Source organism: Misgurnus anguillicaudatus, chromosome 15, assembly GCF_027580225.2.
Source record: "Misgurnus anguillicaudatus chromosome 15, ASM2758022v2, whole genome shotgun sequence".
Lineage (NCBI taxonomy): Eukaryota > Metazoa > Chordata > Actinopteri > Cypriniformes > Cobitidae > Misgurnus > Misgurnus anguillicaudatus.
Window position 1 is genome coordinate 14672124 of NC_073351.2, and position 26515 is coordinate 14698638.

General features: G+C 37.6%; 1 protein-coding gene across 2 annotated transcripts in view; it reads left to right on the plus strand.

Moving 5' to 3' along the window:
* Positions 1 to 23960, plus strand: part of insyn1 (inhibitory synaptic factor 1) — a 90899-nt gene extending 66939 nt beyond the window's left edge. For both annotated transcript variants that reach the window (XM_055174123.2, XM_055174124.2), the window contains exon 4: positions 22686 to 23960. In XM_055174123.2, coding sequence (XP_055030098.1) covers positions 22686 to 23492 — 807 coding nt within the window. In that variant the 3' untranslated portion in view covers positions 23493 to 23960. The remainder of the gene's footprint in view (positions 1 to 22685) is intronic.
* The last annotated feature ends 2555 nt before the right edge of the window (positions 23961 to 26515 follow it).

Here is a 26515-nt window from a genome sequence, read left to right on the forward strand (position 1 = left end):
TGTTTTTTTCAGTTTCTAAGTTGGGTGTGTAAGATACCAAATCCAATGCTATGTCATATTATTCAGTGTCTTGTTTACTAAAACATAGCATCGTTTTGAAATATGTCTGCAGCTCTTAGCAACTTTTTGGTGGGCTTATTTTGACCCAATGGGGTTAATTGTAACAATGTCACCTCAGCACTAACTATATGAAAACAGCTAACGTTAGTGTAATTCTTGCCTTTGTTTTAAATAGGCTACACACGATTGATTGCTGGCTGCCAACAAAATACTCGTAACCTCCTGCTTGTTACAATTAACTAGGGGTGTCAAAAATAATCTATTAGGTGATGCATCGCAATGCGCGCATGCACGATTCAGCATCGATGCAGCAAAGTGCCATAATCAATTATATCACTGTTATTTTCTGGCCTCGAGTGGACAATAAAGTTGTGAAGTTTCAATTACTTCCGGGGGCATAACAACAACAATCAAGATGGCTGAGGCGGAAAGAGATGACGCGATAGACGGGTAATTAAAAACGCACCCTTTTCCATGGAAAGCGGACATATGGGCGCATTTCGGATTCTATGAAGTTAATGGGAAACTAGACCAGACTTACGCTGTGTGTAAAAATCTCGGGTATATAATTGTCATTGTCTTAAAGCTGCTTAAGCTGCTTTTTTGTTGAGAATAGTTGCACTTGACTTTACTACTTGAAAAAAGTTCAGTAATAAGTGGTTACTGTTGGCATGAATAATTTTATTGCTGGGTGCCCATTACAATAGTGTGAGTGACTGCTTGTATTGGCTCATGAATGATGAAAAATTTCCCTTGTTGTGTACAGTAGAATTCTGATGCATTGCAATGCATTGTAGAATCGAATTGAATTGAATCGTTACCTGGTGAATCGTAATTGAATTGAATAAATTGTGCACACCCCTATAATTAGCCCCACCTATGGAGTAAGTTGTAAAGTTTGCACTTCTCTCACGTTTGGTGTAATTTTTCAAGAATGGTAAGTAATAGAAACAAACTTCAAATGGTCAATTGTAGCAGAGATGTGTGTGTTGCTTGTGTAAAAATATAATTAATCAAACTCAAATATTTTTTGAATGATTGAGCCAAAACCAAAAAGCGTTAGTTGTGCCCCGCTCTCCCCTACACTGTAAAAAATTATTTCCTGCCTTAATTTTTTATTTTATCGACTCAGATTTATTTAAGTCATTTTAACTTACTATTGACACGAGATGAGCTACAGCTTATAAAATGAAGTTGACACATTTCGGCTATGTTTTATAAGTTATCTAAATGACTTATAAATCTGAGTTGATTCAAATACTTTTTTACAGTGTACATTTGAAGTATAACAATATGTACCTTTGATGTCCTAATATGCACTCTTTGTTTACAAATGTGTTTAAAAGGGTACTGCCACAGTGACAGCTTTAGTACCCTTATTTCTGAGAGTGAAATCAAATATATTGGATACAGCAAGATTGTGCACTGTTATTACTGTGAATAGGAGACATTTGGTGTTTTCGAGTTCATGCGCGCTGCGCACACCGTTCAGCGAGGTTTGTCGCTTGCAGTTAAGGGAGGAGTGGAAAACGAAGACGTCAAGTCGGACACCTGATGCTTGACTAGTGACGTGTGTGTCGTGTTTCCTTTTTTATCACGAATGAAGTGAATTAGATGGTGAATGTGTTAAAAAAAAACTTAAAAAGTTGCGGTAACACTTTTTATGAAGCTCATGCTTATAATGAATCATAACCCTCTTTATAATTATTTATAGGCAATATACTCAATTGTATACTTCCATGGGGGTATTTATAAAAATGCAGCCTGCATTGCTATAATGTCATTATATTATAGTTACTACTTACTTAATCATGCAGATTCACTTCTACAGTATTTTAAATAACTGATTTGATTTTTATTGTTAAAACCATGTTATAAGTTACTTGTTATAAGTCATAATGCAGTTATTAACCTCTATAAATGCATTATTAATGCCTTTAAGTAAAGTGAAAGCATAGGATACAGTTTTCCTAATCCAAATGTTAGGAAATCATAAGATGTTATCTAAAATAGCCATGCTGTGAGTTACTCATTATGAGTTATAATGCAGTTATTAACCTCTATAAATGCATTATCCATGGCTTTAATAAAGTAAAAGCATAAGATAGTTTTCCTAATTCAAATGTTAGGAAATCATGAAGATGTTATGTAAAATAACCATGCTGTGAGTTACATTTATAAAATTAATTACTGTATTATGACTCATAATAATTAACTTATAACATGGTTATAACAATATACATCGAATCAGTTTTTTTTAATAGAACTAAATCTGCATGATTAATAAGTAATAACTATAATATAATAACATTATAGCAATACAGGCTGCACCTTTATAAATACTCTCATGGAAGTATATGACTAAGTATAGATCAGTGTATAGTGGATTATAATTGAAATGCAAATGCATCACTCATAGTAATAATAAAAATATTATAAATGTAACTATACTGTTCTTATAATGGGTATAGGTGTTGTTGTGTCTTTATAAATATATTTATAGAATAGTAATAACTGCCTATAAATAATTATAAAGGGGGTTATAATTCATTATAAGCATGAGCTTCATAGAAAGTGTTACCAAAGTTGCAACCAGAAACACTTTATATTAAATATTTAAATTGCTGCTTATACTGTATGCCCAAAAATAATAGGAAACATTAGCCTAGATTATTAAAATACCATAGAGTTTCGGTTTTTTGCTTCTTTTCATTTTTATTTTATCACATAAAACAATATAATTCAGGTATATTAATAAATTGTACCTGTTATAAAAATATGAATTTATAATGTTTTTTAGTGGAACTGAGGATTAAACATGAAACGCACGTGATCGTTGTCATCAGTGAGGTGACCAATCACGAAGAGCTGTGTCATCATCAAAACTCTGTGCAGCTGCAGCGGAGAAACGCTTTTGCGGTACTTTAAAACCATAAGAGTCACATTCCTTCAGCGCCAGCTCAAATCAGACAAAATTTCTAACCAGCATGCACTGCTTTAACTCAGCTGCCGATCGGTCTGCGCAGCACTGCATGATGTCGAACAAACCTATGCTTCACTCAATATGGCCGCTCTGCCATTGGAAGTCCCGCCTTCCAGTAAAAGAACCAATCATCAATCGATAAAGACTGAAGGGCTGGGTTTACGAGAGAGAGGGTGTATAGTTATAAAGAAAGGGACACATTAAGGGGTTTACATGGAGAATGTGTCATGGAAGACAAAAATGCATGTGACTTAATTACTGACTAATATGCTTCTATTTCAAATGTCTCTCTCTGCCTTACTGCCAATTATACTGTTAACATCTCGGAGCAGATTTCACCATTATATTGTGCAAATTACTCTCTCTTAAAACCAGCATCGGGTAGTCCAAATAAACTCCCTGGCGTTGCTTTGAACAGATGAAAAAGTAGACTATTCAAAGTGGTAGTTACCTTGGATGTTTATTGCAAGCTGTATCATTGCGGAAAATATAAAAACTGAAGTATTTGAAAACATTTTGCAAAATGTAGATCATTCAAAATGCTTCATAGTCTCTCTAAGTACCGCCATAAGCAAATGCATCAGCAGGATGCATTTGTGTGTACCTACATGTTTAATGTAGCTCTCTTGGCTTTAAATTAGACATATGACATTGCTAAAAATAACATAATTTGTGTATTTGGTATAATGCATTGTGTTTACGCAGTTTATGGTAAAAAAAAAACTAATTTTCCACATACTACACATTATTGTTGCTCCTCTATGTCTTTCTAAAACACATCAATTTGTACAAAACTGATCGTATGATGAAACCCACATTGTGCTCTGATTGGCCAGCTGTCCAGTGCATTGTGATTGGCCGAATACCTCAAGCGCGTGACGGAAATGTTGCGCTCCTTACCATATTTGGAATATCTGCTCCCAAAGCAATACTGCATGGCAACAATACTACAGCACAAACAAAATGTATGCATTCTTATCTTTTACGTATACATTTGGGCGGTGTTATGCAAATGTTCCCACAAAACCCATTATCACGAAATTACGTACCTATAGTCACGTAATTTTGTGAGTTTTTTCCGTGACACTGACACGTTTTTCCACCTTTTCGCGTAAACGTCCCATATTTCTGTTTATGTGTCACTGTCACGTATTGTTACTCAACTGTTTTGTCCTATTTTCTTACCATTTTCGCATCGGTTTAGGGTTAGATTTACATAAAATGACATCCGTACCCAAACCCAACTCTAACCCTAATGCCAGGTGACAACAGTTTAAAAATCATAAAATATAAAAAATAAATCATAAAAAGTGACATCCTAATGCAAACACCAAATCTAACCCTAAACCGAAGCGTCAATGGTTTGAAAATAGGACAAAAACAGATGAGCAACAAATACGTGACAGTGAAATGTAAACAGAAATACGTGACATGTTCACACAAAAAAAGTGGCAAACGAGTCAGTGTCACGAAAAAGACAAAATTACGTGACTATAGGTACATCATTTCGAGATACAGGTTTGTCCCACACTATGACGTGCAACTGTGGGTGGACCAAAAAAGATCTCTTTGGGTTTGAGACTTTAATCTTTGCAACTTTACCAATCTTCTATATGTACAAACAGCTTTCAACACCAAAGACAAAGGGAAACATGAAATCGGATCATATAACTTCTTTTTGATGTCTCTGTGAAGCCAAATGGGTTCAAAATGGTTGTTTTTATGGGCCGGGCTGTTTCATTGTCTAATCCACTTCATTCATTAATGAACATCGCTGCATGCGTATTACAATTGTCACAGTCTTTAACTATACTAAGTACTGTATGAGAACTGATGTGATAGAGGTTTGTGTTCTCTAGGGACTTAATGTCTGTCTGTGGAAAACAGCTTTGTGAAAAGGAAACTGCACACATTAATCCTTGTGTAGGAAAGCAGCAACATACATCCTGATTCAGGCCCTCATTGAGAGTACGGCCATATATGCTGTGCTAGATCACAAACCATGACTCAGACTCTATGAATATAATCCTACGGACGTAATTGCACCATTGAGAGAGAGAGAGAGAGAGAGAGAGAGAGAGAGAGAGAGCTTGTTCTGTTACATAATCTTTATAGTAGATGCTCCATCTACAGTATATTAGCGATATGTTACCACAAATTTGATGTGCAAGAAAAACACAAGCAGTTATAAAGCATATATAACACTCTCTCTATAAACATATGCACTCCAGATACACATTTTTTTCTGTTGAAAGATTAGCAATACTCGCGGGAATTGCTGGAAGTGATTCATACATTTTACAATTAGTGTGTGACTTGTTTGCAATTAATAATTCATGTAGCCCAAATAGTATGTGCAAGGTCCGATAATGTGATAAAAAATACATCACTAAAACCAAGTGTGCCTTATTATTAATGGTGATAGAATGAATGCGTGTTTAATATCTGTGTTTTCTTTCGATCTACCGACTGTCCGTGTGCTTCATGTAACGCATGCAGTGAGTTATGTAAAAGGTCTCTGGAGATGAGCTCAGTCTGTATCACAGAACTGCTCACAGTGCCGTTAATAGCCCGCAAACCCACATCCAAAGTTAGCCGAGCCTATATCTAAAGATAGTCTTAGTATATCTATAGCCGTGGCCCACATAATTCTTCTGCCATATCCTGCGAGTATAAATGACTGCACCCTACTGGGGCCACGTTTCTGGAAGAAGAGAAGCAAAATAATGACCTGTTTTGACAATTCTTGGCAATTTGAAGCCGATGAATCCGTACAAGGCAGGATGGCTCTGATTGACACTCATTATACAGCTGTGTTTGTAAGCTGGTTCTGATTATCCAGCTGTTGAGAGCCTCATCGCCCCACTCGTAGTGTTTGTGAAAATGTACAGCATGCAAAGGTCTGCTTGAAGTGTTATTTTGGAGTTGAGATAAAAAGGATGGTGTTGTGCGCTTAATGAACGCCGAGACCCGCGCTCGCATGTATGACAGGATAATTAGCCGCTAACAGTCGGGGGGAGCACTTCAAAGCCACACTTCATACCCCTAGCACATGATGAGAGACACATCTAACCAATCAGGTCTATGTGACCCAGATCAGACAAGTAATGCCATCCGTTAAAGCTTGGAGGTCTATCTTGAGCAGATTCATGCTGAAAACCGCATGACACGAATGGATTATCCTCCAGTATGGTGACACGCACGAGAACATGCATATACAGGAGCATTTATAATGTAGCCTTAGCATTACTAACTGTGCTTTCACACCGCCACTGGCGAGAGCGTCAATTAAAGCTTTGGCTGCCCTGCCAACAACGCTATATGGTTGCGGGCGAAAGTTTCTGCCTTCTGATTGGTTGCCGCTGAACCGCGTCCTAGCTCATTATCATAAAGTTAAACTGTTTTGAACTCTCCTCGACGCTCACGCTGTACATGATGCGCGAGCTCACCGGCGGCTCTCATTGAACATCTTGTTTTATCTTTAAAGTAAAAGGTTTTTTTGTTTGTGGAATGTCAGCATTTGTTAATAAAAGGCAAAAAAAAAAAAATTCAAATCAATATTTAATGTTCCTTACCTTACTTATGATGTTAACGCTACTTCCGGGTTGTATAAGTTGCGGAACCTGGTGGATAATAGCGGCATTGTGGAAAGCAGGAAATTCTCGTCATTGGCAGGGAAGTGTTTTCTCTTAAAATTTTGAGGAGTTATCTCGTCAATGGCGGCGAAAGAGTTAATAGCCGTGTAATAAGCAGAATAATGTACAGGCAGCAGGTTGTTATCGTGAAATAAGCTCCATTCAGTGTAATACAATATTTCTGCGATAACAACCTGCTTCCTATACATTATCCCTTACATGGCATTCCTATAATCAAGTTACTGAACCTTTTGGCAAGCAGTGGGTTAAAACGCTCAAATCTGATTGGCTGGTGCTACAAAACTACAGTAAATAAAGGACACACAGGGTTTTAATCAATCTAGCTGCATAAAAATGTGTGTATGATTGTGAGCTTTTGAGGAAGAGCTTATCTCTGGATTTGTCAAAATGTGTTGGGTTAGTAACATCAAATATTTGGAGGTAATATTTGATTTATACACAAGCAGAACTGTACAGTGTATTTCATTACATTCTGTCAATAAAATAATCAGTGCTTATTACTTTTAGACAGAAATTTGATACACATTCTAGTAATATGTACATAAATAAAATAAACATTATTATTTTATTTAAAGAAGCAATGTGGGACTTTTAGAATAATCTCTTGACAGAAATGCAATATAATATACATAACTATATTATCAGTGGTCTATAAAGATCTTACATAATGAACTGTATTGTGTTTATTACGTTTTTATGTACATACACTGAGGGTCTCCTTACAGTTACATACTTATGCTTTTTCCCCAAAAATATTTTGTTTAAAGGCTGAAAACTAATTTATTAATCATTTTAAAATATACATTTTGACTAGATAGGATGTTAATGTGGCTGTTAGTGTTGTTGAGTGCAGGTTAACCTACATTATAATAGGTGGAGGAAGCAGAGATGTTCACAAGTCTCTGAGCTCGAGTCCGAGTCAAGTCTGAAGTCTTTGACCTGGAGTCCAAGTCAAGTCTGAAGTCTTTGAGCTTGAGTCCAAGTCAAGTCTGAAGTCTCTGGGCTCAAGTCCAAGTCAAGTCTCAAGTCTCGTTGTAACAAATAAAACTCTAATAACAAATAAAGAAATTATAAACATTTATAAAAAAAACAAAGTTGCACATTAAGTAAGGTCTAAAATTAGCATTAGGTACATAAATTAAATTAAATGGATAATAACACTGTCTTTATTGTACAAATTAAATATTATTATTATTATTTTTGAGCAATAGAAGTGATTTTCTGTTTGTCTTGGGTTGTTTGATTAACATAAATGACACAGACTTAAGTAGGTTAATTGAGGTTACTGTCTCTTTATTAAGAACAAATAAGCCCAGACTGGTTTCTGACTGGTTTCTTAAGACATAAACAAAAAAAAAATATTAGAAAAAGAATACTGTGAGATCATTTTGCGTGTATGTGCCTTGTCAAGAAAAGAAAGATTTTATGTTGGCTTAACTTTTGAAACACTACTCTCTGTATGTGAACTACTGTACTGAGGGCACTTAAACGCGTGCTCAAACACAGGCAGAGGGCGAATTCCAAACAGCGCTTCAGGAAGAAGATGCAGCAGTCGCTTCAAATAAAAACGTTAGGTTGTTTTTCATTGCTCTATTCAGCAAATGTATGTTAATGGACTACAGTATGACACAAAGTAGCGCAACTCTGGACCTGACTGGAGCTGGACCGGATACACTGAACCGCATGTGCGTACAGAAATCTGCTCACTTGAACGCCTTTTTGCGTTTAAATTGTTTAACCATTTAAACAATTGCAAGCCTTAGAAACACGTTAATGATAAACTTCATGTAGCCCTATTTAAATTGCATATTAATCCGCAAATCGCATGCGAGCCGAACCGCGGATCCGTCACAGCACTACCCAAAGCTTCAGATGAATGCCACAGCAGTGGCTGCCTGCAGGTACAGTCGACATGTTCGCGGCCGCGCGCGCGCAGCAGATACATCACGTGTTACGTCATGGGCAGGTTGTAGGTAACAGAGGGAGCTATGATGACAGCGAGCTCATCAGACGTTTTCTAAAAATAAACATTGTTCACGAGTCGCGCGGCTTGAGTCCGAGTCGAGTCTGAAGTCTTTGAGGGTCGAGTCTCAAGTCGAGTCTGAAGTCACTGTGTGTGCGACTTAAGTCGCACTCGAGTCCGAGTCTCAAACTCGAGTCCCCATCTCTGGGAGGAAGTTGCTTTCTTTATCAGTCACTTAGTAGACTAAGTAGACACATAAGGATGTAATTTAAAAAATATAAAATGAATAATATATTGCTCCTGCATCATATTGTGTAAACTGTTTTATATTAAATAATTACACAGATGCAGATGTCATCAGTTACTACACACCTTGTGCTCTGTGCCATCCGTGGCTGCAGGATCGGAATGAACTTGAAAAATGCACGGGGTGGGGCCGTACACCGCTGCCGTTTTCATATGAGATTTAATAAGGATTAAAGGGCTCATTATAGTTGTGCATAGGTCTTACGGCATATACTTTTGCGTCATCGTCCGGGTCAACGTGCAATCACACATGCAGACCGCTGGTAGGCAGTATCCACGCGTGTTAGCACAATAGCAGTGCAACCGTCAATGAAGAAGCAGCTTGGCAAATTTAAAAGGATGGAGAAACAGCAACTTGTTGTGTATCTTTTGAGATGACCAGCAGTGATGGAAGTAAATAAACAGCAACTAATGTTGCAGTTTGAGTTAAATCACTCCTCAACTTGGTCCAGCTTTGTTTTCACCGTCGCAAACAGAAATACCTATGACACAGTTTTTTTATACCTGACGGGAGGGGTTCTAGTGAACCAATCACAGTGCTTGCAGTCCGCATAGAACTGACGCGCTGTTAAAAATTTGGCGAGGTGCACGTCAGGCTACGCAGAGGCTACGGATAACCTACAGCGTAGCTACGGCGTAGACCTTACAGAAGGACTACAAATTGGACTTAAAAAGCGACAACAAATTCATCTACAAATTATGGAATAAATCAGATTTTTTTTAATAGAGGCTGGGCAGAAAACGATCTAGTGATGCCACTGACAATAATAATGAAATGATAAAAGAAGAAGTAAACCTAAATGCGTCCGATTTATGTGGGTAAGGAACACCAAAGCCCAGACATTAAGTTGGTATATACTGTACAAAGACATAAAGAGAATATTATCCTTCAAACATTGTAATTAAAAAGCTTTCTCTTTCCCACGCTGAGTGAAAAATTATTATTCTCTATTTTAAAAGTTAAAGTTAGCCAGTTTTTTTCTTATTTATGTTCACTGGAGCACAAAATGAACATGCACTTACATGTGTAGCGTAGCGTTTAGCCACATGTTCACATTTTAAAGAGACACGACATAGCCTAGAAATAGGCTTTACATTTATTACTGTTAATAATTTATTCACAAAGTTTACTGCATCATAATAGGATTTGTCTAAATATCTGAGTGACCCCCTTAGTATAAATTTTACTTTTTATGTATCTGGTCCCCCCAGTTTCCCCTCAATTCGTGCACTGGTTATGTGTGTAAGTACATTTTACCTGCTGGTGGTTTAAGGTATAAAACAACCCCTGGCGGTTCTAGTGTTAAGCTTAAAAAATTTAATTTATGGTACATTTGGTGTCAGGTTTAATTGTTGTTTAATTGTGACCTTAGCAAGCAATTCGAAAGATCTCGGTCTTCTCCCATTAAGATAGATAGGACTTGGTCTTGGATGACTGAAATAGTTGCCGGCAGGCAATGCAAACATGGCTGCTGATTGCAGAGACTTCCCTAAAGAGACTTTGGCTGTGATGTGGACGAGCGGTGAAACCAATGTCTTCAGAGTAAGCCCTGCAGAACTATTGTCTGTCTTTGACACCCCTTTTCTTATTCTACGACATTACCTTGAATATTCATTCTCACTATCAGCTAAACTCGGTATCTGCAGCTTCTTGTGAAATTAATTTTTTTCTTGAGCAAATTTCATAACGATAAGGAGGATGATGAATCCGCCGGCAGAATGTAATAAAAAGTACCAAGCAGGATGACACATCCCGCATGCACTCCAAAGAGAACTAAGAGGAAAGGACGATGAATAGATTCCGGTGTGCTCCAAAAGCCGAAACTCTGCGTGAGCAAAATACATTAAGGCAATATTTACCAACGTTTCACTTTGAAATCAGCGTGTGACGCTGTTGCGGTAATTGTTTGCAGTTGCTCATCATCACATTCGGCCTCTAACTACAGAGAGAGAGGCGGTTTTAATAGCTCCCTGTTACCAGAGTGTTCACATTTCAATCAGATTTAAGGGGAAATTCATGCTAGAGGCTGGATACTATATATTGGATCATTTGGAACGCTGGGAAGTTTGCTTGACAAACTTTATTTTAAAAAAATGTACTTAAAGTTTATTGATGTTTGATCTTATATTTGCTTAGACTGCTTGCAAAAGACAGTTTTGGTTATTTAATATCAAAAGACAAGAAAATTATATCTGCATATCTGTATGCAATTTTGTACTATTAACTGATATATACCTACATTTCTAGTAAAATCTAGTAGCAAAGCTATGTATGGTTATATAAGATTGTTACTAATTAATTTTAGCTAGAAAAATCCAACAAGCAATCATTAAAATTGTTAATGGGATTGTATCCACACGGGACAGTGTTCAGTTCAGACACATGTCTAAACCAAGATGAGCGTATGCTTCCTTTACGATTTGTGTTTTTCATGGATCACCGGCACAGATGACATTTCACAGGAGGCTTAGGTCAAGAGTCAGCTGTCATTCTCTCTCAGGCCATCCTCGACCTGCACTTCCTTAAATATAGCAGAGAACCCCACCTGCAATTACCTGACACAAATCACTGCAAATTCAGATCTGCTTGCGATATGGCTCTTGTGGCAATTTGCTTGCTACCTCACAGCTTTTTTGTAAGTGAACTGGAAGGCATTTCAGGGGGGAGGAGCAGTAAAGCTGATAGTAAAACATGAAATGTCTGTAATCACCTCTAAAAAAAGTCCAGTCCTGCTAGAACGGGGAACTGAATGCTAAAATGGAAATAATGTTCTGGGGTGCGTTTCCCGAAAGCATCATTAGCCAACTACTGTCGTAATTTTCGTCGTTACAGACAAAGTTCAACGATTTTGTTGTTTCCCGAAACCATAGTTCAAATAAACATTCGCAAGTTGCATCGCTTGTGTGGTTTGAACGACAGCTCTTCACTTGTCGTTAGAAGCATCGTTTCTTGTTATTGTCATATGTAGACTTACGTTGATCATGCTTTTGAACAAAATAAGCAAAAAACATGTAATACAATGTATATCCATCACTCTAAATATATTACAATTTTATTTTACGTCTTTAGGTTTGTAAACAGAATGACAGCGGTGCATTTGAAACTGCGCATGTGCGCAGAATACGAGCTTTAAGACCCTGGGGAATCCCTGGGAGGAGTGACGTAAGAGGGAACTTGCGCGTGAATTAAATATCTTAAATAAGCAACAGATAACTATCTTCCGATGCAATATATGTTATTTACAGCAATAATCTGACATTAAATCGATTTGCACAGATTAATTAGTACTTCACCTCCCACGTGACATCATCAAATATGTTGTTAAACCAACATGGTTCAAACAATGAATGTGCGACAAAGTTACTATGCTTTCGGAAAACAGTCGTGACAAGGTAGATGTTTCTTAAACATAATTTTAATCACTATTATAATAACCACAGAAAATATTATTAATAGTAATGATAATTGGCCCATAAAATATTCTATTGGATAATGACTCTTAATCATATTTTTACATTTTTATTAATAAATTGTTGAAGTTATAGGAAAGGTGGGGTAAATAAAGTGGTGCGTTTCCCGAACAACAACGTAACTCGCTGCTAAACCACAATAGTACGATGTAAAAACTGTAAAAAAATACTTTTCTGCCTTAAAATTTTTACAATTTTTACAATTTTTACAAAATGTACAAGTCATTTCAACTTACTATTATTTATCTTGACTAGAGATGATTTGTTATAAGTACAGGTGAGTTGTTATAACTTATAAAATTAAGTAAAAAAAAGTAAGACTTTTCTTAACTATATTTTATAAGTTGTGACAACTCATCTCTGTTGACATGACTTGTAAATCTGAGTTGATTTAACAAAAAAATTTAAGGCAGCAAAGTATTTCTTACAGTGTGGAGAAACTATCTTGTCAGGACATAGTAACTTCGTGGCACATTCATAGTTTGAATGATGTCACAGGCGCGGTGGAGTACTAATTAATCTGTTAAATCGATTTAATGTCAGATTATTGCTGTAAATAACACAAATTGCATCGGGAGACTTTGTTTTGTTATTTTGTTATTGTCATTTAGTCCTCTGTTGTTTTATTTCAAGATATTTCATTAATGCGCAAGTTCCTTCTCAAGCGACTTTCACATAGGACGCGGTGTGCGCTGCACTATGAAACCCATTAATTTCAATGGCTTGTGCCGCACGAGAGTGGTTTGTTGTTGCATCGAGAAGCGCGAGCGGTCACAGTTCAAAATACATCACAATCTCATTCACAAAAGCTTATACTCGGAATTCCCTGAGCTCCTACAGAGACATCGGAAGGGAAGCCGTGTCATGGAAACACGTAGAAATTCAAGTTGGCATGTCAGGTGTGTTTTAAGTCAAGGAGCTCGTTGTAGGTAGGCAGCTTAAAGTTACGTGAAATTGAGACGGGTAACATCAGTCTCTGTATTCCTCATCCACTATTTAACCCAAATGTAAACACTCTAGTAATTTATTGAAAACCCCGCCTACTTTGGTCTGGCCAGCAGAGCACAAATCGCTTGGCTGCGCTGAACCCAGTGGCGAGCGCAGCGCACAATCCGTCCTATGTGAAAGCCGCATCACGTCACTTCTCCTAGGCATTCCCCAGGGTCTTAAAGCCCGTACCTACACGCATGGGCACTTTTCAGAAACAGCTCTTTAATTCTGTTTACAAACTAAAAGACATAAATTGGACTTTGTATACTGTTTATTTAAAATGATGGATATAGCATGCACTGCATGTTGCTTGCTTATTTTGTTCAAAAGCATGATCAATGCCAGTCTACATGTCATATTAACAAGGAACTATGCTTATAACCACAGCTCAAAAGCTGTAGTTACAACCAAACAAGTTTGCGACGCATTCTGCGAATGTCTGCTGGAACTATGATTTTTAGGAAACACTTGAATCCTGAAACGATGTAACTTGCGACCATAGTTGGCTAACAATGCTTTTGGGAAACGCACCCTTGAGCAGTATTCAAACTTGGACCACCCACAGGGACCATCTAAAAATGCTGGGTTATTTTCAAAAAGAGACAAATTAATCGTTGTGTCGTTTTTAGAGTGTAAGATTGTAACTACACTGACATTTTGAATTATTTTTATTAAATCATATACTTTGCACTTTTACGACAATAAAATGATTGTTTCCACATATATCTGTGCCAAAGGCTGCGGGTAATTGTGTCACTCAAGATCAGCTGGTCTCCATATCTCTGTGAAACTGCACCTGTCACAAAAATGTCAAGACATATTGTGATTTTGTTCCTCATATTTTTATTTCCGTGACATTCTAGATAAAGTTCTGATGGTAAATTTTCCACTGAGGTTACCAGGCAACTAGCCAGAAACTCGGTTTTATTTATTCGCCTGAGCCAATTTTGACTCACATTTGGTGCTTCCGTGCACTAGGCATACACATAGAGATGATGTTATACTAAGCCATTTCCAGACCACTGCACATTATGCACATTTCTTTTTATTTTTTTCACACACGTTGTCAAATAAGTACATTTTAAAGGCCAGTTTGGTGTCATGTGCCACCAGATGTAATTCTTCTACATTGTAGGTCTTTATGTCTTTTGCAACCTTCACGTGTTGGCCACAATGTGCTGTTTTCCTCGAATTCCTGGCGGGGTATAATTTAGCCTCAGTGAGACGAGCGTTGACTGAAAGCACCGGAGTGGGAAGAGGAATCGTTTCTGAGTTGAATAATCCAGCTGCAATCTCTGCCATTATGAGGGCCAAAGCTGACAAAAGGATGTGATTTTTACTCTATAGACTGTAATTACTAGTGCAGGTTCTCATTGTGTCCCTTCCAGTTAAAACGCAATGTGTTCCAACGCTAATGACTCTTTCCCGATGTGTTCATTCATGCTTTACACTTAGGCAATCTGTTTACCCAATAATTTACTCCATAACCCACTCGGTCTTGCGGCATCTTGAAGAAAAGGTGCAGGGGATTACTGTTCATCTTAGCTGTGTCGGGCCCATCTGTGACCTGAAGGTTCTGTGGGCTCTTTTGAGGTAGCACTGCTATCTAGTGAAATTGCTTGAGGAGGTGTAGTGGAGGTAGTGTAAGGCGAGCTCATTTGAATAATTTTCTTTACCCTGAGGAATGCCTGTTCCGATCGCTGGAGTTGGAATGCGCGGTGGGGATGGAGACGGCTGCTTGGATAATTATGGCAATGGACATTATCAGCCAAATTAGGTCCTTCCTGTTGTGTATTAGGAGATTGTGTTTTACTTTAAAGGGGATCATGTTAATGGCAAAGTGCATAATTGTTTCAAAGCTAGAAGTGCACAGAAAGTTTTTGTTTACACTCTTAAAAATAAAGGTGCAATAAAGGGCACAGCAATAACACAAAACCATTTATGATCACCCTTTCGGTCAAAGTTCTCATAACTTTTTTTCTTGTCTTTTTAGTCTGTAGAACCTTGGTCTCCACAAAGACATTTCTGTGGATGGTAAATGTCAAGGCAAAGAACCTTTTATGAGTGTTGTGAGGTTAGTTCTATGTCCGTCTAACATGCTTCCTTGGAAATAAGCATTTTTTTTATCAGGCATTTATGTTTAGGGTTAGTCATTACACTTTATTGGAAATTAACTGGTATGCTTTAAAGGTCCCGTTCTTTTCATGGTTTTGAAGCTTTGATTGTGTATACAGTGCGCAATATAACATGTGTTCATGTTTTTACGTGTAAAAAACGTGGTATTTTTCACACAATTTACTTATCTGTATACCGATAAGTAATCAGAACGGGCTGATGTCGTCCTTGTTCTATGAAGTCCCTCCTTTAGAAATACATAGCGAGATCTGATTGTGTAGTTTAGTGTGTTGTGATTCAATAGCAGCATAGCTTGCCGTTTGCTTAGCTGGTGACTGACGTATTCCTGTGGGCGGAGTTTAGTCAAAAAAACTGTTCTAGTGACGTCATTAAACAGGAAGTAGAGGGCTGTAGTCCAAACCGGCCGTTCGCTGTAGGCTTTGAAAGGGGAATTCTGTTAAAAAAAATATTTCGCCTGACAGTGAGCTTCATCATTTTACAGGTATTATTTATGCTATTATAGAAACATTACACACTAACTAGGGTTTAGAAAATGGTATCAGAAAGAAGGTGACCTTTAATTTCGCAAATGTCACTTAACAAATCTGACAGTCTTTCGCTGCAAAACCCTCTAAGTGCGTGCAAGCTTTTTAGCAAAAACCTCCCCTTCTAAAAATAAACTCCACTTCTTTGGAAAAGTAGCAATCAACAGTTCCAAAATCACTGAAGATGCAACTAGAAACTTTTCAAATAATGAAAATGAGAATTCAAAATGTAAAAATATAAAAACTGAACACAACTGGGGAGATGTTATGTGTATGTGGCTTCCACATTCGGGTTGTATCTTTCAGGTCCAAATATTAACAAGCAAGTTTAAATGTGATCCATGGTCATTTCATATTCGTCTTTACTTCACTGCACTTTTAGGACTTTAACCTGTGGCTTTTAACGAATCAATCAATGACCTGAGGCTGGTAATAAGCGGATTTTAAGAGAAAAAATTGGATTAACATATAATTTGTGCCGAGAGCATTTGGTTAATATCATTATCTCATTTTTGAATAAGGTGGCGTTTAGCAGCCTTAGCACCTGAGCTCCTTATATAGTATGCTGACACATTATTGCAATTGTTCTGGACTTATACTGACACTTGCAAAAGCAAATGTTTCAAATCACTGATGTTTTGTAATAAGATATTAATAGATAGCCATTATTATTTTGCCATTAGCAAGCTTAGTGTCCAGTAATATAGAGGTAACGGATATAAAGTAAGTAGTATTTGGTCATGACCAGGCCCAAACGGAATCTGCGCCCATAGATTTCAGCTGAAAACTCATTGACATGCACACATATCCCACACTTGATTGTGTTTGTGACCAGTAACCGTCATTGACAACAAGCATACATACATAGCCTATCCCGCACGTTTGTGATCTCACTTGATTCTGTCGTCTATTGGCGCTTTTCCATTGCATAGTACCCCACGGTTTAGTTTAGTTTGGGTCGGGTCAGCTTATCTCACTTTGGTGTGGTTAGCTTTTCCATTGAGTTTAGTAACACTTCGCAGTGGGAGGAATTATAGGCGTGTCGTTATATTTGCGCTTCCTACTGCTGTGACATCATAGAAGTGAGAGCGTTGTTGTACATTCCCATACTTTATTATTTCTCAGTCCGCCACAAAATTAAAATTGGCCACCACAAATAGATGTTTGCGTTTATCAATAACGTTACCTTTGTCTCACATGACAGTTTCTGCTCAAACACTGCTGCGTCAGTCGACAGCGCTCCACTGAGCCTCATTGTAGTTGCATTTAAGCATATAATGCTGACGTGCTCGTCGCGAATGTTCCGTCACAAACTGCAAGTGCTGCTATAATTCATCTAGGCTACAGTAAAAAGAATGTTTTGAAGGGTATGGCATCTGATTAAAGAAACCAAATAAATATTTATGGTACAATGCAATAATCCATAATAATAAATAAACATAGACAATAAAAAACAACAAATAATAATAATAATCTAAACTATAATATAAAATGCAGAAGGCATTTTGCAGTGGGACGAGTCCTAACTAAATACGTAAAATAATATTTCATTATGAACAATTTTAAAACATTTAAAAAGTCATTGAAGAATTATGAATAATAATATAAAAAATATTAGTGCACATCGGCTGAAGATCATTAGCCTAAACAAGCTTCTGCTACAAATTTGAGTCATTCTATTCGTGACATTTCAGCACTTGACAAACGGATAGCGACTCGTAAGTAGCACTTAAAACCCAGCTGCGAGCGATCGTTTCACGTGCATCTTTGGGAAACGCACGTAAATGAACAACGAATGTTCATTAAGTAGCTCGTAGAAAGTGCTCTTAAGTGCTAAGTTCAATCGTTATTGGGAAACCCAGCCCTGGTCATAACACCCCAGCTGTAAAATGCATGAGCCTTTAAAAAGTAATTATTTTAGATGCAATTTTGTAATATTTACAGCTTCAATTCTCTTAATATAAAAAAAACATTTAAAATCATTCTGCAGAATTCCGCAGATTTTTCCAAAACAATTCCGCAGAAAAAGCAAGAAAATCTGCAGATTCCGTCTGGTCCTGGTCATGACCCCAGCTGTAAAATGCAACTGGATCTTTTATTTTATGTGTGCATTTTTAAATATGCTTTTAGTGTGCTTTTTAACGAATAAAATCTTCCCCATGTGAAAAAGAAGTAAACCTCCATTTAAGTGCTCTATTCTTGTGCACTGACTTTGTACTTAATATACTATAATATATCTAAATGGACTTGTCCGTGCTATTTTAAGACAACATGAATATGAACTAAAATATGCTATATTTAAAAAATTTATTTAGGTACCACTTGTAGTATTGAACCTATATCCTCCTTATATTTGTATAAAAAGATGGGTTCAAGTTTACTACAAGGGATAACTAAATATATTTTTTAATCCAGAGATAATATGTTAAAGTATATTTTAGTTCAAGTTCATGGTGTCTCAAAAAAGATTATCTTAAGAAGTACCAACAAAGAATTTTTAGTACAATTAGTGTGCGAAAATTGAGCACTTTAAGTACATAATGAAAGTGTACTTCTTTTTATTCTGGGTCAAATGAGAAATAAAATAATGAGTGCTATTATCTGCAATACACAGCTTAAAGTGAATAGATGATTATAAGTAAATCACTGACTTCCTGGTCTATTTACTTTATCAATTCTATTGTGGCCCAAACATTAGACGCTGTAAGTGAAAGCAGCTGCCATTAAAAATATCCTCTACTGAGAGCACTTGTTCTTTCCAGGATCTCGTACAGTTTCAATTAATATTAAAAATGGCATGAGTCATAACGGGCCTACTATTGATTAAATTTGGATTCTCTCTTGGATGACAGGGGTCTGTGAAATGTGTCTAACAGAGCCAGACTCTCTGGAAAACATTGATTGAATTAAATCCTGCTTTTGCAGGACGAGTAATCTCGTAAACAAAGCTATCTCATCCGCCCTTGGGCCAGCAATTCATCTCACATCCTCAGCACCTCAGCGTGTGTTATTAAGCTTTCCTATCCTTCATTCAGAGCTGGCATAGCACAGACTTTAAGTTACCCACTCAGAAAGTACACACTGCCCTTAAACTGCTCCCGCCCAGGCGACGACACAATTATTACTTACCAGAAACCAGGCGAGTAGAATAAAACAGTGTTTATACTCGGCTGTTGAATAGAATACAAATGGACTGAGAATGAATAATGTGTGCTTAAAAAATAAAAATGCCTTGTTAGAGGGTCATGAAGGCTAGAAAAATTGAAGAGCCACGGGGGTCAGGAAGTCCTACAATTTTGATGACTGTGATTGGACAACTACTGACAGCAGTGCTGATGAAGGGTTTTGAGGAAATGCATTTTCATTGATCTTTGAACATTAAAAAGCATAATACACACAAGAAGAATTAATGCTAAAGTAAACTTAAATCTGAAAAAAGAAACAGGCAGTTACATTCCAAATGTCAAATGTGGCTTTTGGAGAAAAAATATAATAATGAGGATAAAAAAGGAATAAGAAATAACCCCTTAATAATTTTTTTCACCTTTTGACAAACAGTAATTTTAGACCTGATTCAACTGATTTCAGACTTAACCTCCTAGCCTGGTGTGTCCACATACGTGGAGATCAAAGTTTTTGTTGTTTGCACCATAATACTTAATAATGTGTAACTGGAACGTGTTGTACACAAATGTGGACAATTAAACTTCATGTTTAAAGAAAAATATTTGTTTATTATATTCATTGGTTCTTCCTAACCCCAAAATATCTGGAAGAAATCTGAAAAAAAGACAAACCAAAACTCGGTTCTTAGGAGGTTAAACGTGTTTGTCTCACGTAAAATACATGTCTATGAAATGTTTCATCCATACATATTTTCTAAGAACAGAAGCTACCTTATTTCTCACTCATTTTCTAGTAATTGACCTGGACCTATAGCACTTCTGCCATTCGAAGATGTTTTACCACCCACTTTGTGGATCAGTGGCAAAACAACGGAAAGCAAGGCCTGTTACATCTAATAAATTCTTCCTGACATACAAGCTCCCACCGTTAAAAAATAAGTAAATAAAATAAGCGAGGCAATTAAATTAAGTCATATTCTGTTAAACATTAAACTCGACAACGGCTTTTTTTGCGGCACGTTTAAATATAGTATCAACTGCTCGGTGAGTGATTACAGATAGAGATAAGAAAAAGTGTCTCAGGCAACTCATCTGGTAAATCAACGAGCGGATCACGAAACGCGTGCCCTCCTCTGGCTTTCACTGCGGTGTAATCAGGGATTTAGAGCTCCTAATTGCTCCTTTGGAGTCATTGTGCTGGATAAATGAATTAGATTTTTAATCCCTCATGCCAGCAGGGCATATCCATCTTATCCGTCTGTGTTTATGCCACAAAGTCAATGAAAAAAACACCTAGAACATGAGAAAATGGTTAACTACAGTTTTAAAGGTATGATTGGCTTTGCACTGTAAAAAAGTATGAAACCAAGTGGCATTTAAATGAAACACATTTGAAGATTTTCTGGTTGGCTTTCACACTTTAAAAATATGGTTCTTTGTCAGGATGTATGGTTCCATAAGGAACTTAACTTAAGGGACCTATTATGCTGATTTTACAAGATGTAATATAAGTCTCAGGTGTGCCTAGAATGTATATGTGAAGTTATAGATTAAAATACCACACAGGTCATCTAAAAACAAACGGTGCTATATAGCAACAAAAGTGGTTCTTTGCTCGTAATCATAGAAGAACCGTTTTTGGTGCCTGTATAGCACCTGTGTAGAACCATATAGGGGCCATATAGCACACATATGGTTCTACATAGCACTATATGGTTCTACACAGGTGCTTCACTGGTGCTTCACCGGTGCTATATGGCACCAAAAACGGTTCTTCTATGATTACGAGCAAAGAACCACTTTTTTTTAAAGTGTTTGTTATAACATGTCAAAAATTCTATTTTAGTGGGAGCAAATATGTGCTGTTTCGTGAATGTACCTTTAAATGCAAATGAGCTACTGCTCCTCACTCCCTTACCAACAGAGACAGTGAAAGACAAATAGATCTGATTCCTGCATACAGTCTGAGATACAGTAATAGTATTTCACTGTTGAAATATGCCAAACAGTGTACTCTCACTGAGGGCAGAAAATATAGTAATGGAGGACTGCCAGTCAGTGGCTATTGGCAGTGCTTTATCGGTGTGACATCACATTAACAAGAGAATTAAAATAACATGTCCAATAAAGCCGCTTTTGTTTAATGTGGATTAAAGGAGTGGGGTTTTTATTGTAGGGTTTTTGTGTTTACACACTGCCAACACACATTTATGTCCAAAAAGCTTGTAAAAGTGGATTTTGCATAACAGGTGCCATTTAAAAGAAAACGGCACTGTTTTACCTCATCTTACCTCGACTAATTAAAGTGCACAACTTAACATGTGTTCATGTTTCACATGTAAAAAATTGTGTTATTTTTCAACACAATTAACTTATCTGTATAGCGCTGTTTTCATTGTCCTCAAAACGGGCTGATGTCTTCCTTGTTCTATGAAGTCCCTCCTTGAGAAATGCGTATCGAGTTCTGATTGTGTAGTTTGTTTATTGTGCTGTGATTCGATAGCAGCTTAGCTGCCGTTAGCTTAGCTGGTGACTGATGTATTCCTGTGGGTTTACTGCTTTAAAGGAGGAATTCTTTTAAAGAAAATATATCACCTGACAGTGAACTTTGAGCTTTCTCATTTTACAGGTATTATTTATGCTATTATAGAAACATTACACACTAACTAGGGTTTAAAAATGGGATCAGAAAGAATGTGACCTTTAACATCCACAAAACCTTTATGTTAAAAAAAAACCTCTTTGCCGTAAGAACCTTTGACTGGAAGTTTCTTTGGGAACAAAAATGGCCCTTCTAGCTAAACACTACAACAAACTCTTTAGTACATAGTTGAATTATATAATGAAGTTAAGGTGATGAACTATAAGACACCTGATGTGAAATGTGACTACTTGGCTTCATGTATCCACTACAGCTGGGCTCCTGTATAGCAGCGCAAATGGTCATGGGTTCGAACACACATACTGGTAAAAATACATAGACCTTGTAATGCACTATTATTCACTTTGGATAAAAATATCTGCCAAATACATCTTTTTTTGTACCATACGGTTAAAATGATTACAAAGCTGACTAAAGGAAATTAAATAATTAATTTTCAAAAACATTCCTTGCATTTTTTTACAAACAGCAGTTTGATATTTTGTTCTAATGCAGTTTTCTAAGTGTGGCTTAAGTGTCCAAATACTTTTCAGGGACAGTGTATTTGAATACCAGCAGCCTTTGTGTAATGTGCTGAACTCAATTCCATGTTAGTTCAAACAATTTGTGAAAAAGATAATTGAATTATGATCCTGGGATCATTTCCGTCCTTTGCTTGAAAAATATATTTACATAGTTTTCACTAAATCTCTCGAGTTGGCAGAAGTAAAATTGGACTGACCTTAAAGGTTTCGCTAATGCATATTTGATGATCAAGGAAACTATTCCATCATTTTCTCACCCTCTCCCTCTTTCTCTTTTTTTCTCAGGTGGTGGGTCAGATTGACAAACTCACATCGGATCTTGACTTCGATCTGGATCCAGACGATTGGACGGTTGCGACAGCGAGCAGCACTTCTAGTAGCGAGCGAGGTCTGGGTGAGGCCTTCAGGTTGGACTTCCTCAGCCAGGACATGCTCTCTGACGGCTGGGACTTCTGCAACTTTTTGGAGGTCTCTAACTCTTCAAATCGGAAAGCACACAGGGATGAGGTGGACGAGGGGCTAGAGAAGTCGTCGTCAGCCATGCCTACGCATGCCACCGCCAGCGTCTACTCGCAAATGAACGGGGGTCTTCCCATCCCTAATGGACCTTTAATCATCACCCCGGACTCCTCCAGCGAAGAAGCATCCAGTTCAACGTACAGTCAAAAAACCTCCCGAACCTCGGGGACGAGAGAAAGGGTCCGTTTCAGTGACAAAATCCTCTACCATGCTTTGTGCTGTGACGATGATGAAGATGAGGTAGATGACGTCAGAGAGGAAATAGATAAAGGGGACTGCGGGATCCCGGACACGGACAGTGAACCAAGCCCTTTGGCTTGTTCACCCACGCCCCCTTTGTCCTCCTCTGATCACCCGCCTGGCCTTTATAACTGTCGGGAAACGGCATCCGCTGGCCCCTCACCTGTAAAGGTGGCAGTTGTGGGGTCTCACACACTACCCAGGAAAGGTCTTCTTAATCCAGGTTGCCGGAAAAAACTGCTGCGAAACAGCAGCACGCAAACAGTATCGGATAAAAGCACTCAGACTGTATTGCCCTACATCCCCGCCAAACAGAAAACCAAGGACCTTTGAGAGATTGCCCAACTTTGCATATAAAAAAAGAATAAAAGAACTAAGAAAATATTACAAAAGTACTCTATACTATTTAATATGGAATACATAGATAATAGAAGAAAAACAAAAAAAACAAACAATTACTAAATAAATTATATATGGGAAAATTTCAAGACTTGCTAAAGTCATTTTTATGACTAACACATTTGCATATCTATTGCACATATTCGAAAATAATGAATAATGAATTGTTTTTGTGAGGTCTTTTTTGAAATGTTTTTGACCCTTTATATTTTTGGCTGAGGTTTCTTTCCTTTTCCGAGGTTAGCGTTTTAAAGGGGTTATGCAATTTAGGATGCATTGATAAAGATCTCTTTAATATCTTCATGAAGTCAACATTTGATTTATGTAGTTTTTGTTATTTTAGTGTGTTAGTTTAGTGGCGATTTATTTGCTAGTGTGCTTTATATGCTAGTGAAATGTATTTTTATCAGTGGCGGCCTTTTTTTGAGGGCGCACGATGCGAAGTTCGTCACAAACATGTATGTAGCCCGTTGTGTGTTGTTCGTCATTTCAAAATATGTGTTTGGCGTGTCAAGGAAATCTATGTGCATAACTTGTTTTGTCAAAATAAGTGCCTTCTGCAGACGCCTCTAAAGGGTTTATGATAAAAGAAACGTTCGCGTTTGCCAGATACTCGCTTAATCTCATACGTAATCAGAGTTTACTGTTAAGTGAGTGTCTAGAATCAGAGTTTACTGTTAAGTGAGTGTCTAGCGTGTGTTTTGTGAACGTGAGCGTCTATTTTGTCATGGACAGTTTTGACGCATGTGCAGCATGATGCACATGGTTAACATGACGCAACAAACACATATTTTGAAAACATGAGCAACACACATGACACTAAGAACACATATTTTAAATTTGCGCCCCTCGGAAGAGCAGTCATGAGCCGCCACTGAATTTTATCAGTTAAACTAAAACACTTTACACTTTAAACCTCCTAATATTGGTGCAGTGTGTAAATTTTAGCAGCATCTAGGGGTGTGGTTGCGAATTGCAACCAACGGCTCAGTCCACTGCTCACCCCTCGCTTTTAAAGGAACAGTATGATACAGATTTATATCAATTAATCATAAAATGGCCGTGATATGTCACTAGACATTAAGAAATCATTTTCATTTCAAATACTTATATCACTCACAAAAGTGGTCTGGCCAGGATATTGTCATTTAAAAAGTGGAGTTGCAGCCCTCAACTGATGTTTATGTTGTCATTTTGTGTATTGACCACCAGTTGTGTGATTGCAGTACCAGTTTAAGCCACAAGTTGTGTGATTGCAATACCAGTTTTGGCCACAATCCTACATACTGTTCCTTTAAAACGCATAGAGAAGCTACGGTAGCCGCCACTGGAAAACATGTTATGGTCTGAGACAACTTAGTAAAAAAAGTTGGTCCGTTAAGGGCTTCTGTAGAAACATGGTGGCACAAAATGACGACTTCCACGTAAGGAGACCCTTGGTGTATGTAGATAAAAACGTCTCATTCTAAGGTAATAAAAACATAATAGTTCAATATAAAAAGGTCTTTATACACCCCGATAATATAGTTTTGTATATTATTTTGCATTTTTGTCAAGATATGCTTCCAAAAATTACAGACTGCACCTTTAACACCTGCAACTGACTAAACATAGCTATGATGTAACCTAAAGCCTTTTGGTTATTTTACCAAAATGCACACAGCTTTATGACATAGACCACCCAAATTTCCCCTTTAAATAGAAAATATGTTGGTATTTGTATATGAGGAGTCTATTCCCAGTACACAACCTGGTTTTGGTGCCGGGATAAAGGGGTAGACAAAAGCAAAGTATTTTAAAGTGCCTGTTTTCCACTTTGACATTTACACTGTTTCGGCTCCCGGCGGGGGTACGCAAGGTCGTTGGGGGTTATGACTTAAATCTCAGCGCACAAAGGCGAGATGCAAAAGGTTATGTCTCCCCATTCTCGGGCCCAGCAGGGACTGTGAACTCAATATTGCTGTGTTTTATTCAAAGGGATTTTGCCAATAGCACAGCTAATCGATCCGATGGATTGAAGGCTCGGCGAGGGGGCTTCCGTGCAGAGTCCTCGGTTCTCGGTTTCGAGGGTCTTTAACAAAACCCTGTCTCTCTTTTAGAGCTTTTGGTATTTACTCTACAGTGGAAAAACTATTCAGTGGTAGGAGGGGGCGGAGGGTAGCGAGAAATGTGTGAGTGGGAGGAACACGGAGAGAGAAAGAGAGAGAGAAATTATACATTAGAAGCAAATGAAGGCCAAAGTAGCTCAGCAAAATGAGTGTTTGAAGACAGATTGTTCTTAATTACCCCCTCAATGTAATCATTTACTCGAAATCAGCTCTCAGGGGAACAGAGACCATCTCTATCAGGGTGATAGATCCTGCACAACCATCTCTCTTCCCATCCTCCATCTTACGGCCGTTTCAAAAAAGCCTTCTTCCATTTTAAAGACAACACATTTATTTCGTTAAACCGGAACCTGCGTTTAACCAAACGCAAACAGGCTGATTTACGACATTTAGGGTAAACAGTTTGTACATTTGTGCGTGCTGTTTCAGCACAAAAACTTTTGCATTCTACTCATCAATTAGCTACAAGCCAGTTTAATCGGGTTTGGTAATGTACTGCTGCTTCATGAATATTTCAATTAGGACATCGTAGTTAACCCTGTGTTCTCTATTTTAAAGAGCGGATTCGGTTGTTGGATTTCAGGAGTTTAGGAGCTATACGGTTGAAGATAAGTGTCACAGATTACGATAGTTTGCTGTATCCTCCACAACCGAGCACAAAACCAGCCTGCAAGATGAGGTACTGCATTGTGATGTGTGCCTTTTGGGTATGTTTACACCATTAACAGATTTGCATAATTTAGTGATTCAGGTGCTTAAACTATGAAGACAGCAAATAACGCAAATAAATGATGCTATCAGTGAGCACAATTCATTCTTAGTAAATTCCCTCTTTATGTTTTTGAAAAG